Genomic DNA, 17,043 nt, shown 5'->3' with positions numbered 1-17,043 from the left:
CCCCTCAGGTACGGAGGCAACACATGAGAACCTTTCCAAGATTACATGAAAGGTAAAAAGGGTATGTGGTAAATCACAACCTACACTTAACCTATCAATCAGATTTAAAACTCACAAAAAGATTTGCTATGCTATGCCTAACTTTAAGGATTACTGGAAAAGGCAATTCTATCAAGTGTTTAGGAAGACTCATGACTCCCAAATCCCATACACAGAGAAACGTTACAACTGATCCTTTGGTACACTGTTTCTCTGTGCCTCCTCCAGGTTTTCCTTACCTATTAAATCTCAAAAATATACTTTTTCTTTCAAACTTTCATATATATTTGTGGTTTCTACGGCTGTACAAGTATTAAAAACTTAGGACATCTTATCTGTTTTAGTCAGTTCTAAATGCCAATATCTAGAACCCCCTGCATGTTTACCACATTTCTTTTTTTTATTGTCAAAGTGATGCACAGAGTTACATAAGATAATAAATACATTTCTTGTCAAACTTGTTACCCCTCCTCTTATTTTTCTATCTTCATGCCCCCAGGCTATTTTTCTCTACTTGTGTTTATCTAGTTTTGACAGCCAATGGATGCAAACATAAAGGGGATCCAAATAGGGAAAGATGAAGTAAAACTCTCCCTCTTTGCAGATGACATGATCTTGTATTTAAAGAATCCCACAGACGCCATTCCCAAATTACTTGAGCTGACTCAAAACTTTGGCAAAGTAGCAGGGTATGAAATTAACCCTCAAAAATCAATGGCTTTTCTATACGCCAACAATGAGAATAGCATGGCTGAAATCAGGAAAGCAACTCCTTTTGTAATAGCCCCACAAAAAATAAAATAACTAGGAATTAACTAAAGAAGTGAAAGACCTCTACGATGAAAACTTTAAAAACCTGAAAAAGAACTTAAGACAGCGGGAAAACCTCCCATGCTCCTGGATTGGAAGGATCAACATGGTGAAAATGGCAATACTTCCTAAGTCTATCTACAAATTCAATGTGATACCTATCAATATTCCAACCTCATTCTTCAAGGAAATAGAAGAGGCAATCCAAAAATTCATAGCAAAAATGATGCTTAACAGAAAGAATAATGCTAGAGGAATATCAATACCAAATTTCAAACTCTACTACAAAGACATAGCAATCAAAACAGCTTGGTACTGGCACAAGAAGAGACCTCTGGACCAATGGAATAGAACTGAAAACCCAGGGTCTGAGAAGGTGGCTCAGTGGTAGAGTGCTTGCCTTGCATGCATGAGGCCCTGGGTTCGCGATTCCTCAGTACCACATAAGCAGAAAAAGCTGGAAGTGGGACTGAGGCTCAAGTGGTAGAGCGCTAGCCTTGAGCTGAAGAGCTGAGGGACAGTGTCCAGGCCCAGAGTTCAAGCCCCACGACCAGAAAAAAAAAAAAAAAAAGAATTGAAAACCCAGAAATGAATCCACAGACCTACTGCCACCTAATCTTCAGTAAGGGAGTTAAAACAACAGAATGGAAGAAAGACAGCCTCTTCAGCAAATGGTACTGACAAAATTGGTTAATCACCTGTAGAAAACTAAAGCTAGATCCTTGTATAGCACCCTGTACCAGAATCAACTCCAAATGGACCTTGAAGTCAAAGCAAACACCCTGAAAACATTACAGGAAGGCATAGAAGAAACGCTAGGTCTCCTTGGCACAAGCCAATTTTTTTTTTCTTTTTTCTTTTTTTTAGGGGGGGGTCTGGCTTTTTTTCTTTTTGCTTATGTGGTGCTGAGGAATCGAACCCAGGGCCTCATGCATGCAAGACATGTACTCTACCTCTGAGCCACCTTCCCAGCGCCCCAAAATTTTCTTAATAGTGACCCAGACACACAACAAATCAAAGAAAGATTAGACAGATGTGATTGTATGAAACTTCAGAGCTTCTGTATGGCAAAGCAAAATCAATAGCAAGCTCACAGATTGGGAAAAGATCTTCACTACCCATACAAAGGATAAGGGTCTTATATCTAAAATATACCTGGAAGCCAGGCGCCAGTGGCTCACGCCTGTAATCCTAGCTACTCAGGAGGCGAGATCTGAGGATCATGGTTCAAAGCCAGCCTGGGCAGGAAAGACTGAGATTTCTATCTTCAATAAACCACTAGAAAACCAGAAGTGGAGCTGTAGCTCAAATGGTAGAGCGCTCACCTTGAACTGAAGAGTGCAGGGACAACACCCAAGCCAGAGTTCAAGCCCCACAACCGACCAAAAAAAAAAAAAAAAAAAATATATATATATATATATATATATATATATATATATATATATATAAAATATACTTGGAACTCAAAAAATTAAATCCCCCAACAACAAATCCTCAAAAGAAACAACTGCCCCATAAATGAGTGGGCTAAAGATTTAAAGAGAAACTTCTCTGAAGAGGAAAGAAGGATGGCCAATAGACACATAAAGAAATGCTCGACCTCTCTAGCCATAAAAGAAATACAAATCAAAACAACACTGAGATTCCACCTCACCCCAGTTAGAATGGCTATAATCAAGAATAACAACAGATGCTAGAGGGGATATGGACAGGAGGGAACCCTACTGCATTGTTGGTGGGAGTGTAAACTTGTTCAACCACTTTGGAAAGCAGTATGGAGGTTCCTCAAAAGACTCCACATAGAGCTCCCCTATGACCCAGCAATCCCACTTTTGGGTATTTACCCAAATGATCACAAACAAGACCGTACTAAAGCTACCAGCACAACTATGTTTACTGCAACATTATTTACCATAGCTAAGATATGGAACCAACCCAGATGCCCCTCAGTAGACGAATGGATCAAGAAAATGTGGTGTGTGTGTATACACACACGCACGCACACGCACACGCACACGCACGCACACACACACACACACACACACACACACACACACACACACACACACACACACACACACACACACACACACACACACACACACACACACACACACACACACAGGAATTCTATGCCTCCATCAGAAAGAATGACATTGCCCCATTTGTTAGGAAATGGAAAGACTTGGAAAAAATTATATTAAGTGAAGTAAGCCAGGCCCAAAGAATCATAGGTTCCATGGTTTTCCTTATTTGCAATATCTAGTATAAGTCAAAGACAAGCAGAAAAGGTCAAAAGCTATGTACATATGACTAGATAAGATGAAGTTAAGCGAAATGAACCCCAATATAGGAACACAAATATCTTTCTTGCTATTGTTTCTAATGTATTTATAAGTTACCATGTGATTTTTTTTTTGTTGCTTTGTATGTTCCTTCCCCAAGGTATAATCCCTGGTTTTACTGTATTTGATGTCAGTATAATTTGGGGAGGAGAAGGGAAAAAGCAAAATGTTTAAATAGGGATACAGGTTGACCCATTGTAATAACGAGATGTATAAGACACTCATGTTCAAAAAACGAACTTTACAATTTAGGCGGGGGAGGATTGTGTAGCTGAGATGAGAAGGAAGGGATGGTAGGGGAAAACAAAGGAGGAGCAACAATGCTTGATAAGAAATGTACTCATGGGGAAGTGGTGCTGTGGCTTAAGTGGTAGAGTGCTTGCCTTGAGCTGAAGAGCTGAGGGACAGTGCCCAAGCCCAGAGTTCAAGCCCCACAACCGACAAAAAAAAAAAAAAAGAAAGAAATGTACTCATGGGCTGAGAATACAGCCTAGTGGTAGAGTGCTCTCCTAGCATGCATGAGGCCCTGGGTTCAATTCCTCAGCACCACATAAGCAGAAAAATCCAGAAGTGGCGCTATGGCTCAAGTGGTAGAGTGCTAGCCTTGAGTAGAAGAAACTCAGGGACAGCACCCAGGTCCTGAGTCCAAGCCCCAGGACCAGCAAAAAAAAAAAAGAAATGTACTTATTACCTTGCTCATGTAACTAACCCCTCTGTACAGTATTTTCCTAATAAAAAAATTTTAAAAATATATACGTCATAATTTCACATTTCCTAGAAACCAAATAAAAGGCAAAAATAACAGTGAACTTAATTTATTACAGTTCATTTAACCTGTAATTGATATAAAATTACTAAACAGCTAATTTACATTCTATTTTTATACAAAATATTAAAATTTGGTTTCTTTTTATTTAAAACCTATATTTGTTCAGTCTAACCACAGATAAAGTGCTTAACAGCAACAGTTACCATAACCCCTGAAATCACAAAGGCTAAAAAATATTGCATGGTTTCCTCACTTACAAACCAATGGTAATAAAGCTGTCATTGTGGCAAAAGCAAACTACAATAGTTCTATCCAACTTAAGTATACCTAGAAAGAGAACCAAAAATATGGAGCAGATTCTAGGTCTGGACCCCAGTACTGGCCCCTCCCCAATCACAATTTTTATTCAAACTATGTTTTCCTGGAATTTCATCCTTTTATTTTTCCTTCTTTCCTCCACATATAAATATGCTTTAAAAAGCAAATAAAAGGAGCTGGGAAGGTGGCTCAGGGGTAGAGTGCTTGCCTTGCATGCATGAGGCCCTGGGTTCGATTACTGGGAACCACATAAGAAAAAAAAAAAGAAAAAGCAAATAAAGGGCTGGGCACCACTGGCTCACACCTGTAATCCTATCTAACTCAGAAGACTGATATCTGAGAATCACAGTTCAAAGCCAGCCCAGGCAGTAAAGGCAATGAGACCCGGAAGTGGTGCTGTGGCTCAAGTGTAGAGTGCTGGCCTTGAGCTAAAGAGCTCAGGGACAGCGCCCAGGCCCAGAGTTCAGTTCAAACTCCATGACTGACAAAAAACAAAAAAACTTTCTCCTCTTCTTAAGCCAACTAAAATCCTCACTAAGATTCAGTGCTCTATACTTGTTTACCCAAATGTATTCAAACGTGTTGGCAACTAGCTCAGATTGTTCTGTAGGACAGGGTCATCTTACGTTCCACCTTTGTGCCCACCTGAGCTGTAGTCCACCTGCTTTGGACTGTTGGAGCTAGGATCACAGGCCTGACCCACAGTATACAACTTCCCTTCCATAGAGTTGAAATTTCTTGGACTTTTTAGCTTATGCTGGCATGGCACTGTGTTCTTCCCAATTCTAGCCTCATACAGTTTCAGATGACAGGTAAACACCACTGCACCCAAATATGGATTGAAGGGGTCTTGAAAACTTGGCTTCCCAGACTGTCTGAAACTCCAATTCTGTCTCAGCCTCCCAAGTAGTTAGAATTACAGACATAAACCATCAGCACCTGGCCAACCCATAACTTTTTAATCTTTTGTTGCATGGTAAAGAGTCTCACAGGAACTTAAGTCTACAATGTTCACACTCCTCCCAATTTAATTTAGAAAGAAACTCCCTCTAGAACTTTGAAATGCGATGATTTCTGCTTTATTTAGTATAGAGAAGGACTCGAAAAGAAAAGGGTTGGGAAAAATAGTACTGACTTTGAAATTGTTTCAATACTTTTTAAATAGTGTCTAGCATGGAAGCAAAGTTAACTAGGCATATGAGAACATGGGGCATCCTAACTAAAACCAGTCAAAACAATAGAAATAGATCAGACTTGGAACTCCAGAGAGTTAAAATATTTCATAATCTGTGGACTCAAACAACTCTTTCTTACTGTCTAGGAGATAAAAGCTAGTAAGTTTAAACACTTTTTTTCTCACCAAATTGGAAACTATAACAAAAATACATTGCAGATTTGTAAAACTCAGGAACTAAATTATCTGTTTATGCATGACAGGACTTGAAGTTAGTCTTCTGCTTGTTAGGCAAGCCCTCTACCACTTCAGCCCCATTTGTAACCCCCAGAAAACTGAAATTTTAAAACCTTCAAAACTGAAGAAAATCTTGGTGGTTGAACCCTAGGATACTGACAATATTTAAAGGGTAGAAAATAGAGAAGGAAGCAAAAAGGAAAATAAGCCTCCAGGAGACAGTACTATTAAGCCAACTAATATACCATCTAAGAAAGGTAGAGACAGTGCTTATTTTATCTTCTGACCAACCTAAACTGTTTTTATATTATATTCCAACTGTTTATCTAGCTGGCTATCTAATAGAAATTTCAAATTCAATAAAAGCTAAAAGAATACATACAGAGAGATTTTAATTCCATATAATTTTTTTATATTGTGAAAATACTGTACAGAGGGGTTACAATTACATGGGCAAAGTAATGAGTACATTTCTTATCAAGCATTGTTGCCTCCTCCTTTGTTTCCCCTTCCCATCCCTTCCCACCTCCCCACATCCCCACCCCACCAAAGTTGTGAAGTTCGTTTTTCGACATAACGTCTTGTACATCTCATTATTGCAATGGGTCCACCTGAGATTTTTTTTTAATTCTAAAAAAGACATCTTAAAAAAAATTTTGGTGCTAGAGATTGAACACAGAGGGCCTGGTGTAAACTAAGCACAAGCTCTACCATTTTAATTATCATTTGCTTTCAACGTTACTATTCCAAATTCTTTCACCATTCCTATAAAATTGGAACAAAATTCAAATGTATTGGCCTTCTTGTGTTTCATGTTACCCTTTCAGACTACCGTTCCATAAACTAAATTAACACTTTAAAAATTAATTTTTGATTAGGCACCTGTGGCTCACACCTGCAATCCTAGCTATTCAGGAGGCTGAGATCTGAGGATTACAGCTTAAAAAGAGATTTTTTTTTTTTTTTGTCGGTCATGGGGCTTGAACTCTGGGCTTGGATGCTGTCCTAGCGCTCTTCAGCTCAAGGCGAGCACTCCACTGCTTGAGCCACAGCACCACTTCTGGTTTTCTAGTGTTTTTATTAGAGATAAGAGTCTCATTGCCTTTCCTGCCCAGGGCTGGCTTTGAACTGTGATCCTAGATGTCAGCCTCCTGAGTAGCTAGGATTACAGGCGTGAGCCACAGGCACCCAGCTAAAACGAGATTCTTTATCTTCAATCAACCACCAAAAAGAGAGAAGCAGAACTATGGTTCACATTGTAGAGTGCCAGCCTTGAACACAAAAGCTCAGAGACAGAGGCTAGGCCCAGAGCTCAAGTCCCAGGACTAGCACCAAAAAACTTGGCCCAGCCCTGGTAGGCCAAATAGCTCTACTTCTAGCTATTCAGGGCTGAAATCAGAGAATCATGGTTTGAAGCTAGCCTTCCAGATAAATTCAAGAGATTTTTACCATCAATTAACCAACAAAAGCCAAAATGGGGGGTGGTAGCTCAAGAGGAGTTATTTGCTATGAGCAAAAAAGGCAAGGGAGTTTGAGCTCCTAAATTCAAATCCCAGTTCTAGCACAAGAAAAAAAGTCCATTTTATATTTAATTCATACAGTATTTCCATTTTGTTAACATCTGAAAGTAAATTAACTCTATATATGCACTTAGTGCTTTATATACCAACCTAATTTCATAAGCAACAAATTCAAAGTAAATCTTCCGAATGTTTGTCTAACATTACCATACCCCAACAACATAATCATCAAACACTGATTTCTAATAACTATTTTTAAATGTTTCAGACTGTTTCATTCTTCTATTGTTTAAGAATTATCTACTCTTTGTGTGCTTTAAAAATGAACCTGAAAATTCTCTAACATGCTAATAAGCATTAAGCCACACCCAATCCTGGATTATCTAAATTTTGAGTATAACTGAGGGTTCCCCAAAGTTTTGGTCATGTAGGATACACATAGAAAGATATGTATTTCACCTATAAGAAAAAACAGAAATTCTCAGTGTTCAAACTCACTTAAAAATAAATCCAGTAAAGTACTTGCCTAGTATATGTAAAGACCTAGATTTAATCTCCAGCACTAAATAATAAATCCATTACATTATATATTAACATTTTATGAAAACTACTGACCAAAACTAATACAGCTTAATTAAAAGAACAAATGCTTTACGTTTTTACAAATCAAGGTAATGCCTAGGTAAAATGAAGGTAAAGTCCCAGATCTGTCTGACCATTCGATTCGTGGAATAGCCGCAAACACATTAATATTATCTAATCTCGTGCAGATACGTGTCTGGAACAGGAAAGAATAATAGCCTTTTAAGTCAATTTCTTAAAAAGTCAGTTTAAATGTGAAATCATAAAATTCTTTCCATACTATTGGGGTCTATCTTGAGCTTTGAATAATTTACTCATGTATGATTCTATAAAACAATGAGTTGCCTGGCACTGGTGGCTCACACCTGTAATCCTAGCTACTCAGCAGACTTAGGTCTGAGGATCATGATTGAAAGCCAGCCAGGGCAAAAACTCTCATCTCCAATTAACTTCGAGAAAATCAGAAGTGGTACTGAGGCTCTAGCTTGAGCTGAAGAGCACAGGGACAGTGCCCAGGCCCAGAGTTCAAGCACTACAACAACAACAAAAAAAGACAAAAAAACAAAAATGAGTTATTATTTGAAAACTCCTGGTTCATAAGATTTTCATATAGATCTTCCAAGTATTGGCATATTTCATTATAATAGCAAAAAATCCTATATGTTAGTATTACCCTCCATCTCATCAGAAAAATTTATTAAGAAGCTATCAATCTCAGGTAGATCAGAGCTATCCAAAACTCTCACTTTTCAATGGAAAGCCCAAATATATCAATGACAAGATAGTTGCCCATCAAGTTCAAGTAACAAGCTCACATCCTTTTTTTGCAAAAATAGCTATCACTTAATTAATACACGAAGTATCAAAAACCATAGAGTTTGGCAGTGGTTCTGACAAAGAGGGAACAATGTTTTATAAAAATGACAGTAGAATTCAGTTTGTAACTCCTGCAACTGGGGAAAAAAAGCACTTTTTCTAAAGCTGGTTATCTTATTTTGGTATGCAGCAGAAATTCTTTGTAAATCCTATTTCCCATTTTGTCACAAAGAAAACTATAAAGATATACAGTGGAAATGGATATCATTTCATACCCAACTAAGATAGTCAAAACAAAAAAGATGGTTAAAATACACATATGTGGTGATTCAGGGAACCACAATCCTTATCACTGCTGCTAAAACAAAAATGGTATCTGTCTCTCTGGAAAAAGTTTGGTAATTCCTCAAAAAGTTAAACAGAGAATAACTACAAATCCCAGCATTCCATCTCTCTGAATATACTCAAAAGAAAATGTCTCAAAAACAAATTAACTATACATAAATGTTCATAAAAGTATTATTTATAAAAGCCAAAAAGTGCAAAGAACTTAATGTCTACCAACAGAAAAGCAGCATATCCCTATACAATGGAATATAATAGTCAGAAAAATAAATGACATAAAAGGTCCTATAACATGGATGAATCTTGAAAATGTTAAAAAAAAAAAAAATCTAGCCTGGAACAAAAAGCCATGCATTGTAGAATCCCACTAATATGAAATAAAGGCAAATCCAAAGGGATACAAAGTAGATTTGGGGGGGGCTGGGAAGGTGGCTCAGTGGTAAAGCACTTGCCTTGCATGTCTGTGGCCCTGGGTTCGATTCCTCAGCACCACATAAGCAAAAAGGAAAAAGCCGGAAGTGGCGCTGTGGCTCAAGTGGTAGAGTACTAGCCTTGAGCTGAAGAGCTGAGGGACAGTGCCCAGGCCCAGAGTTCAGGCCCCATGACCGGACCCAAAAAAAAAAAAAAAGTAGATTTTGGTTGTCAAGGTCTAAGGGGAAGAGGGAATAAAGAATGACTGCTGGCGGCTCACGCCTGTGATTCTAGTTACTCAGGAAGCTGAGATCTAAGGATTGAGGTTCAAAACCAGCCTGGGCAGGAAAGTCCATGAGACTCCTATCTCCAATTAAACACCAGAAAACCGGAAGTGGCACTGTGGTTCAAGTGGTAGAAGAGCTCAGGGACAGACCCAGGTCCAAAGTTCAACCCCACGACCAACAAAAAAGAATGTCTGCTAATTGGTATGGGTTGCTTGCTTTTGAGGGCATAAAAGTACTCTAAAATGAGATAATGAATATGACTCTACTAATTTATGACTATATTTAAAAAATACTATGTTGTATAATTTAAAGTATGATTTTTATAGTATGTGGATTATATCCTAATAACTCTTATTTTTTAAAAGATATGCTACCCTAACATTTGGTAAAAATTAATTTTACTGGTTCATCAGGTCATTTTTTTAGTGAAATTGGAATTTAACTGTTAGGTGTACAGTCACAAAGAGTACAGCAACTACTAATACAGTTAGAGGTGTAATCCACCATCTCTCAAAGTGTAAATACAGTGAAAAAAGCAAATAGAATTCTTAGTACTTTTAGGAATAGCAGTTTGACACAAAGGACCTTTGAAGGGTCTCAAGGATCCCCAGAGATCCACAAATCACTTTGAGAACTACTATTTGAAACCACAGCTTCACAAAACTCAAATGCAATCAAAGCATTTTAACAAAAATTTTCTTAGAGAATCATAGAAAGAGAGAAAAGGGAAGGAAGGGAAGAAGAGGAAAGGGAAGAGAAAGGATAGATTTGGAGGGTGAAATTAAATAATCTTTAAGTGGTAATGGGAGTAATTTCAATCAGTCCAACTTTGTTACCTAATAGTAATTGTACAATCTCCATAGAAATACAAATACAAAGTACAATTTAAATCCAGGGCCTCAAGCTTGCTGAACAGTCACACCAATGCAGAGCCCCACCTTCAACCCTTAGCATTGATTATTTACAAAACAGTCTCACTTCCTGCTTGGGCTTTTGCCTAGGCTGTGATCCTCCTATTTTAGGATTCCCCCTGTAGCCAACATAACAGGTGAACTACATCACATTCAGATCTCTGTTAAAAAGGTATCAAACAAATTTTTCTGCCTGGGCAACTGCAATCCCTCTGATCTTAGCCTCCTATTGGATTATAGGCAGGGGACTCTAGTACCTAGATTCTGGAATACCTACCCATACTTAATAATAACCATTCTGGCACAGCTAAGTTTTAATAGCCACTATCACAAAAAAATATAAATAAAAGAACTTCAGTAGAAGGTACTCTACATCTAATTACCTAGTCCAACACCTCCATTTCATGAGGAAAGTGAATTTGCAAGAGAGAAATAACCTAGCCCCCACCACCACAAAAAAAAAAAAAATCAAGACAACTAGTGGTTGAGACAACTACATAACTATATAATTACTCTTTACTTTTAATGCTGTATTTTCACTATGCCAACATGACTTCTATACCAAATACCATAAAATGTTTAACTTACATCATCATTGCAAAGCCAACCAAGACATCTTATTTTTTATACAAATAAAAATTTTATACTGCCTGACAATATCCATCAGTCAAAATAAAATTACTGTAAGGGAAAAACAAGAAATCTAACAGGCATGGTAGAAAAATAAATTCTTAACTTCAAAAACTATAAAATTTCAAAGAACTTAGAAGACAGCTGATGTCTACTTTTATATAAACATGTAACTATGTATCACCTGAATTAGACAGATACTAATTCTTAAAAAAAAACAAACCTCAATTTGGTGATATTAAGACTCATAGTACTCATACATTGACATGTTGAATTGAAACCCCTTTGTACAATTATTTAATGATAATAATTCTCTATTCATCACACTTTTATGACATGACATCACTTAACACTCACCTGCAGGACTGTCAGCATTCTCTCCTGGATGTAGTTGTATGCCAGTAGAATCTATAGAGTTTACGGTAACTGTCTGTAGGTTTGGCAACTGACCAGTGCTTAGACTAACTGGAGTTGAAGTCAAGGATCCACCTGTTGCAACTTGACCAAGCGTGAGTGTCTGAACAGGCGTCAAAGTTATTTGTTGGGCAGCAGTGTTCTGTATTTGCAAATTCTGCAAGTTCTGGACCCCTTGTACTTGAAATGTTTGCCAAGTTATCTGTCCAGAAGGGGTCACTGTCTGTGCCTGAATTAAAAAGGTTCCAGGATTCAGCTGCAACTGAAGATTTTGCAAAGCTTGTTGTGATATATTTTGACCACCGGCTTGCACGCCATGGATTGTCTGTGGTGTAATACCTTGCACAATTTGGGCTTGACTGGTTGGCTGCTGAGACTCTTGAAGTTGTAAATGTTGTACAACAGGCTGTGCTGTAGAAACCTGAATATTCTGGGCCTGTGTCTCTTCAGAAACAGGCGATTGGATATAATTTCCCTGAAGATCTGAAGAATGGACTTGCCCACTAGAAGTAGTCAAGCTATTTGTGTTTTGTTGTAATATACCTGTACTATCTATTGTAACAGGCAACTGTGATGAAGAGGATGTTGGCACAAATAAATCTGTATCAGTATTAGTTTCATTAATATCAGGAGAAACTCGCTCACCAGTCCTTTCTGAATTGTCTGAACTATCCATAGCTTGTCCTGTGTTTATCAAATGTCCATCGGCATTAATGCCTGCAGTCATTGTCTGAGAACTGCCAGAGAGTCCCAAAGAATCTAGATCAACACTATTGATTGGTACAAAGGTAATATTTCCTGGCAGACCAAGAGGCACATTAGCAACTACTTGGGTTTGGCCAGGAAAAGATGAACCACCAATTGCAACTCCCTGAACCTGAACTTGACCAGTTTGTGGTATGAGATTCTGAATATTAGCAGGAGGTGTTCCAGAGGCAAGTAAGGTTTGATTAGAGCCAGGAATGATCTGAATTTGACTATTTTCTTGATTTATACCTCCATTATCTGAAGCGCCTGTGAAACCAATCTGAACCTGCTGACCGTCTGTTGACGGAATCTGTGGTATTACTTGATATTGAACATTGGACACTGTACCATTTGATGAATCTGATCCTGGTGCAACTGAAAATATCTGTTGATTCTGCAAATTCTGAAGGGGAAGAACATATTGCCCACTTGAAGTAGCAGTACTTGGAATCTGTACTAGATTACCAGCTTCATCTTTTATAGCTGAAGGTGTGGTTGACAAAACTTCCCATCGGTTTGGTGCTCCTCCTAACTGTGCAGAAGCCAAGTCACCTGTCTGGATAAAGAAAACAAAAATGTGATGTTTGTGGCATATTTAAAACAATCCTCAAACTCAACTATAATAAACCCTGCTAACTGCAAATGAAAATCATCTTAACATAATAGGGTTCAAATACAAAAGAAAACCTATACAACCTGTAAGAATTATCACTTCCAACGTTGTTAATTTTTTTGCCAAGACAGCCTTTTCTATTTAAACAGGAGAAGGGACTGTCTTAATCAGAATACTGTAAAATATTGGGGGAGGGGAGTGTTTGACAGAGTATCACTGTTGCCCAGACTGGTCTTGAATTCATGCACAGAAAAGATTCTCCTGCCTAGCCTCCCAAGTAGCTGGCACTATATGTGTGTACTGTGTCTAGCTACACAAACTTATCTTCTGACCCACCTATATTTTCTATTGCTGTATAGTTTTTTGTTGTTGTTTTGTTTTTTTTGTCGGTCGTGGGGCTTAACTCGGGACATGGCGCTGTCCCTGTGCTCTTCAGCTCAAGGCGAGCGCTATCACTTGGGCCACAGCGCCACTTCCGGTTTTCTAGTGGTTTATTGGAGATAACAGTCTCATGGAGTTTCCTGCCCGGGCTGGCTTTGAACCACGATCCTCATATCTCAGCCTCCTGAGTAGCTAGGATTACAGAAGTGCGCCATCGGCAGCCGGCTATTGCTGTACAGTTTTTTTTAAGGTGGAGGTGTCCACACAAAATTACAAACAGTTCAAATCAAACATACCTCAACTATTGGAGAGTTCAAGAAGTATACAACCCACTAAAAATATGACTAAATCAGGTACACTGTATTTCTGTACAAAAAAGAAACATTAGCATAGTGTTAGGAGTTAGGAAAAGTAGGATCTGTAACATTATTGCTGAGTTAGGAAAGGAAGACTTGTGTATTATTGCTGTAAATCTTCAATTATCCTTTTATGGTATATTAATGTACAAACTATTCCACTAGCAAGCCATCACCCTTTTTACTTTTCTCAACTATTACAAAGAGACAGAGACCTTAAAAACAACTTAGTAAGAAAAGGTTATGTCCTATGATCACACAAAGGAGCTCCATTAGGCTGGGAAGGTGGCTCAGTGGTAGAGCGCTTGCCTTGCATGCCTGAGGCCCTGGGTTCGATTCCTCAGCACCACGTAAGCAAAAAGAAAAAACCCAGAAGTGGCGCTGTGGCTCAAGTGGTAGAGCCCTAGCCTTGAGCTGAAGAGCTGAGGGACAGCGCCCAGGCCCAGACTTCAGGCCCCAAGACCGGACCCAAAAAAAAAAAAAAAAAAAAAAAAAGAGCTCCATTTAAATTTTTTTTCCTTGTCTCTAAAAGCTTGAGGAATTTTATGGCAGTAGAATGCTAGGCATAAATTTTTTTGCATTCTGTAACCTGATAGAATCTTAGGTGTCATCCCATAGTTTACAGACTAAACAAGACTGGAAAATGAGCCAGGCACCAGTGGCTCACGCCTGTAATCTTAGCTACTCAGGAGGCTGAGATCTGAGGATCACAGTTTAAAGCCAGCCTGGGCAGGAAAGACAGTGAGACTCCTATCTCCAATACACCACTAGAAAACCACAAGTGGTGCTGTAGTTCAAGTGGTAGAGCGCTCGTCTTGAGCTGAAGAGCTGAGGGACAGCGCCCAGGCCCAGAGTTCAAGCCCAACGACCAACAAAAAAAGATTGGGAAAATGCCAATGCAGGAAAGCAGAAAATAAAATCCTGCAAGTCAACATTAAATTAATAGTTTTAAGGGAATAATTGCAATGCCTAACATTTAAGTTGTTCTTTTACATGCTAAATACCATGATAAAGGGCTTAAGAGATTAACTCTATATGGCAGGTGTTACTATCACCCCTTTTTCACAGACAAGAAAATTGAGGATAAAGTCATATAGTTATAACATGGCCAAGACAAGATTTAATAGACTAATAAGACTGGCACCATGGCTCCTGCCTGTAATCCCAGCTACTGAGGAAGCTGAGATCTGAGGATCACTATTCAAAGTTAGCCTGGGCAGAAAGTCTGTAAAACTCTTATCTCCAATTAACTTCCAAAAAGCCAGAAGTAGAAGCTGTGGCTCAAGTAGTAGAACACTACCCTTGAGCAAAACAACCTCAAGACAATGCCTAGGTCATGAGTTCAAGTACCAGGACCAGCAACAAAAATAAAACAAAAAGACTGCTGCTAGGCACCAGTGGCTCACGCTTGTAATCCTAGCTACTCAGGAGGCTGAGATCTGGACCATGGTTCAAAGCTAGACTGTGAAAGAAAGTCCATAAGACTCTTAACTCCAATTAACCACCAAAAAAAGCCAGAAGCTCAAGTGCTAGTGCCTTGAGGAGAAAAGTCCAGGGACAATACCCAGGCCCTGAGTTTGAAAGTGTGTGTGCGTGTGCGTGTGTGTGTGTGTGTGTGTGTGTGTTGTCTCTTGGGGCCCTCAGGAATACATAACACACACACACACACACACACACACACACACACACACACACACACACACACACACACACACACACACACACACACACACACACACGAAACAAAAACCTAAGTCATCCTAATACAATTATTATTTTTGTCTCTTACTAACACTAGAGGTAAAGACCCCAGGAAGAGACTCTATCTGATTAACTATGATTTCTGTTCTGTATGTGATTTTCTGTAACTCCACTAGACAAAGAAAACATACAAGCACAAAAAAATTTTAAAAAAAGAAAAGAAAAGAAAACATACAAGCACATCTAACCCAACAATGTCAACCAAGGATTTTATAGAAAGGCTTATAGGATCTTTACATCCTCTAAAATAGCATATTAGCTTTTTTGAGAAATTACCATTTGAGGAAGAGGGCAGACATTCTAAGGTTTCATCCTATTCCCAGGAGTCTATGGCCATAAGAGTTGTTAAAACAAGTACTATTTTCCTAACCTCTCCACAAAATGCAATGCAAATATTAAACTAAAAGATCTTAAATTTCTTAACAACTCTCTAATTTTCATGAAACCACTTAAAAGATTCGTTACCTAATTTTCATGTAATTGAGAAGTTTGTAGTTGAGAAGAGGAACCATAGTTCATCCTTGACTCGATAAAGACTGAATATCTTTGTCAAGGCTAAATTAGTATGTGTAAACAATACAACCTCTATTCTTGAATAGTCCAGACTCTATCCAAGCAGACACAGCATACATACTAGTGCAATGTAAAAAGTAGCATATTCTAGCTGTATGATCAAAACACTATGTGAGAACATAGAAGACTGGAAAGAGGGAGGGGAAATTGGCATAAAAGATACTGGAAGTAGATGTACAAGTCGTTATGTCGAAAACGAACATTACAACTTTGGTGGGGGGGGACGGGGAGGATTGGGTAGGAGGGTGGGGGGGAAGGATGGGAAGGGATGGGAAGGGGGAAACAAAGGAAGAGGCTACAATGCTTGGTAAGAAATGTACTCACTATCTTGCCCATGTAATTGTAACCCCTCTGTACAGTATTTTCACAATAAAAAATAAATAAAAAAGATATTGGAAGTAATAGAATAAAATATAAAATATTTTACTGTGGTCAATTAGAAATAGAGGTATTAACAAAAGCACAGAAACAATATAGTGACAGAAAATCCTAGAACATGCAGTTTGAAGTTCAATTAGATCCAGAAAAGGCTCATACTGATAGACAAAAGTAATGGAGAACAGCACCAGACATTTTTATCTAGACTTGTAAATGGCTTTGGAGATCCCACTAAATTGTTCAGACTTTATCCTGTAGACAGTGAACGAAAGCTATAAAAAAGTGAATGGTGCAATCACATCACATCTGTATTTTATAAAGATAAACTAAGGCCCAGTGAAGACTGAAAAAAAAAAAAAGGTAAGAGACTGAAAGAAGAGAAACAGGACCCTATATCAATCTCTAGACCTAAACTAAAATCCAAACACTTAAAACTTACTCATCTTACATTTTAGAATGGAGCACCAGACATTAAAGTCACTTGTCATTATTCCACTTCAGTTTGGTATTAAAATAACAACAGGAAGTCTTTAATTTCACAAAATTTAAGGAAACTTTATTTCATTCTTTTGGCATTTTAAGTAAACAAAAGATTTAAAGTATACTTTCTGTAAATACAATCCTTA

At 38.3% G+C, this 17,043-nt stretch overlaps 1 protein-coding gene across 1 annotated transcript in view; it reads right to left on the bottom strand.

Annotated features, from left to right (window-relative positions):
* The window catches only part of Sp3 (Sp3 transcription factor), a 60,559-nt gene that overhangs the window by 36,858 nt on the left and 6,658 nt on the right, over positions 1-17,043 (bottom strand). The window contains exon 5 of the mRNA XM_070020733.1: positions 11,552-12,911. Within this exon, the coding sequence (XP_069876834.1) occupies positions 11,552-12,911 (1,360 nt within the window). The remainder of the gene's footprint in view (positions 1-11,551; positions 12,912-17,043) is intronic.

Source organism: Dipodomys merriami, unplaced genomic scaffold (assembly GCF_024711535.1).
Source record: "Dipodomys merriami isolate MVZ:Mamm:240054 unplaced genomic scaffold, mDipMer1.0.p SCAF_1, whole genome shotgun sequence".
NCBI classification, from domain to species: domain Eukaryota; kingdom Metazoa; phylum Chordata; class Mammalia; order Rodentia; family Heteromyidae; genus Dipodomys; species Dipodomys merriami.
The sequence above is the reverse complement of the archived record's forward strand: the minus strand, read 5'-3'. Positions and strand labels throughout refer to the sequence as shown.